A 2,440-nucleotide genomic window follows, 5' to 3' on the forward strand; every position below is an offset into this window, starting at 1 on the left:
TTTTCTATAGCTTCACACTTCGGTACCTTCGATATGCTTAGTGTTTGTCGTGTTTGTAGCCGTTTGAATACATCGCGCCTTCCACCGCTGGCTCCAAATTCCGTTCCAACACCCCCCACCATAACGCCCTTAGCGCGTGCCTTACCACTAGGGTACTATATTAGAAAGGAATATACAACCGCCATTCTGGTTCCTGGACAGTTCGCGGGAAACAGTGCGATAAGCATGTCGTATAGTTTAATTAAAATTAAGTTTATAATATAAGAAAAATGGTCTGCTGCAGTGCTCATTTTTGTAAAAATAAAACCGAGGATGGATCTAAACTTTACTGTCTTCTACTAGGGCGAAGAGAAAGACTGTCAATGTTGATAATAAATTGTAGAGGAAACAAATGAAACCGAATTTAAATTCAAGATTATGCCAAGTTATTACTAATATTTATAACTATCACAATATAATTCAAATATAGGGTGTCTGAAAATTATGTTTACATGCACTTAAATTGCCTATGAGAATTTGTTTGATATAATAAAGCAAAGTGAGATTCAGAAGAAAGTAAGGTTAGGAACCGATTTTTCTACAGAACGACGCATATTAACCCGCGCACATAAAAAGGAAGTATGATGTGAAATATAAATAGCTATCATAATAAACTCTTGAAAAAGTATTGTTTGCAAACATAATTTTTGCAGGCGCTACTTTTTGGCAAATGTGTGGGTTAAAAAATCATATAGTCGATTTTAAATATTTCATATATTATATCACGTAATTTTATTTATAATTTTCATTTTGATAACAATGATTCAGTATAATTCAAAAATGAATAATCTATATCATGTAAGTCTATTTATATAATTCGATATCAATTTAGCGATTTTGAATTTGGCGGGGAACCAGAATGGCAGCTTGCATATTCCCATCTGATATAGTCCCTTATTACTGCAGGTTCCCAAGGAGAAAGTTACTACTAGCGCCGCCTCCTGGCCGTTTTCGACACATGGATCATTTTCAAATCTTGATGACCAGAGGCTGCTTACTACTCATCTCGTACATTATGTCGCGCAGTGGCCAGTTCGAGAAAGTTTGTGGCTTACGCACGAGAACTTCCCTCACCTTGATTGCCCTTGGCCCTGAGCTGCTTCCTTTCATGAGAGGTCGTCTTCCAAGCGGCCTTATTAATCGCTGCAGCGACCCTGTCTAATACTCTTTTGTCTACTGAATAAGCTCTTGTCGGCGCTCCTCTCAAGGGCATTCCTTCGACTTCAAGCCCGTGGATAGCGTAAATACGACCTCCTTCATCGCCTGGTGGAGCTGGTCGATTAGGATCTATGAAGTCATTTCTTATTGTTGATACATATAAAGTCTCCCATTCAGGACCTCCAAAAGTGCATGCTCCAACTTGCCTTGCTGGTATGGGAATAAATCGTCCTGATGATCGAGTAAATGGATTAATTTCTTGGACCTGAAAAAAATACAAAACTTTCTGTTTATTAAAAGTTTTATTTTAGTTAATTTATTTTTCCAACATCAACACGAAAAAGACAACTTTTATCGTCTAAAAATAGTGAAACAAATGAGCGATTGCTCCATCGTTGACGTGAGCGTTCAAAAATAGCATGTTTTTTCAAGTAGTGATGAAATGTCTCCTTAAAAGTGGGAAAAATTACGTGGCGCCATCTACAACTTAGGAGGGCGCTTTGCAAGAGAGTCAATATATATGTACGTGTCATCGATGTATCGAAAAAACACCGATTTTTCGATGCTTAGAGAACATCGTTGTTTTATTTAAAAATCTTATAATTAAAAAGGAAGTGAGCAATCCATTGAAAAAATCTGTTATCAATCATTTTAATGCAACTTGTATCGTTTTTCTATAAATTAAATTGGTTTACGCTTACATTTTTGTTACGATTTTAAGGGCATGTGACACAGCTAAATACCTATATTACCGACCACAGTTTTTCAGTTCACTGAATGTTTTTTTGAATCTCAGAACTTTTTTTGTAAATAAAATATCGAGCTGAAACGTTAGGAAATGTATTAGAGTAAAATAAAGTACGTTTAGATACTGCATTTTGGTAGGAACTTCTCTGAAAATTATTTCATCTTTTTTCAGAACCTCAACATTTTTTGAACGTTCCAACTTTTTTTATACATAAAATATCGGTCTCAAACTTTGAGAAATGCAAAAGCCGAAAGAAAACTACGTTTAAGTACAAAGATTAATAATAAAAGATGTAAAAAAATATATTTCAACAATCAATTCCAACGGCATCAGCCGGTAACGTTGTACACGAAAATACGAAACCTGGCGGCCACTAGACGAGGCTCTAGCGAGTTCGTATTTTCGTGTACAAAGTTACCGGCTGATGCCGTTGGAATTGATTGTTGAAATATATTTTTTTACATCTTTTATTATTAAGCTTTGTACTTAAACGTA

General features: G+C 35.6%; 1 protein-coding gene across 1 annotated transcript in view; it reads right to left on the minus strand.

Moving 5' to 3' along the window:
- Nucleotides 1-841: 841 nt before the first annotated feature.
- The window catches only part of LOC117177104 (putative sugar lactone lactonase YvrE), a 37,830-nt gene continuing 36,231 nt past the window's right edge, over nt 842-2,440 (minus strand). The window contains exon 6 of the mRNA XM_033367594.1: nt 842-1,462. Within this exon, the coding sequence (XP_033223485.1) occupies nt 1,091-1,462 (372 nt within the window). The 3' untranslated portion in view covers nt 842-1,090. The remainder of the gene's footprint in view (nt 1,463-2,440) is intronic.

This window comes from Belonocnema kinseyi, chromosome 7 (genome assembly GCF_010883055.1).
Source record: "Belonocnema kinseyi isolate 2016_QV_RU_SX_M_011 chromosome 7, B_treatae_v1, whole genome shotgun sequence".
NCBI lineage: Eukaryota > Metazoa > Arthropoda > Insecta > Hymenoptera > Cynipidae > Belonocnema > Belonocnema kinseyi.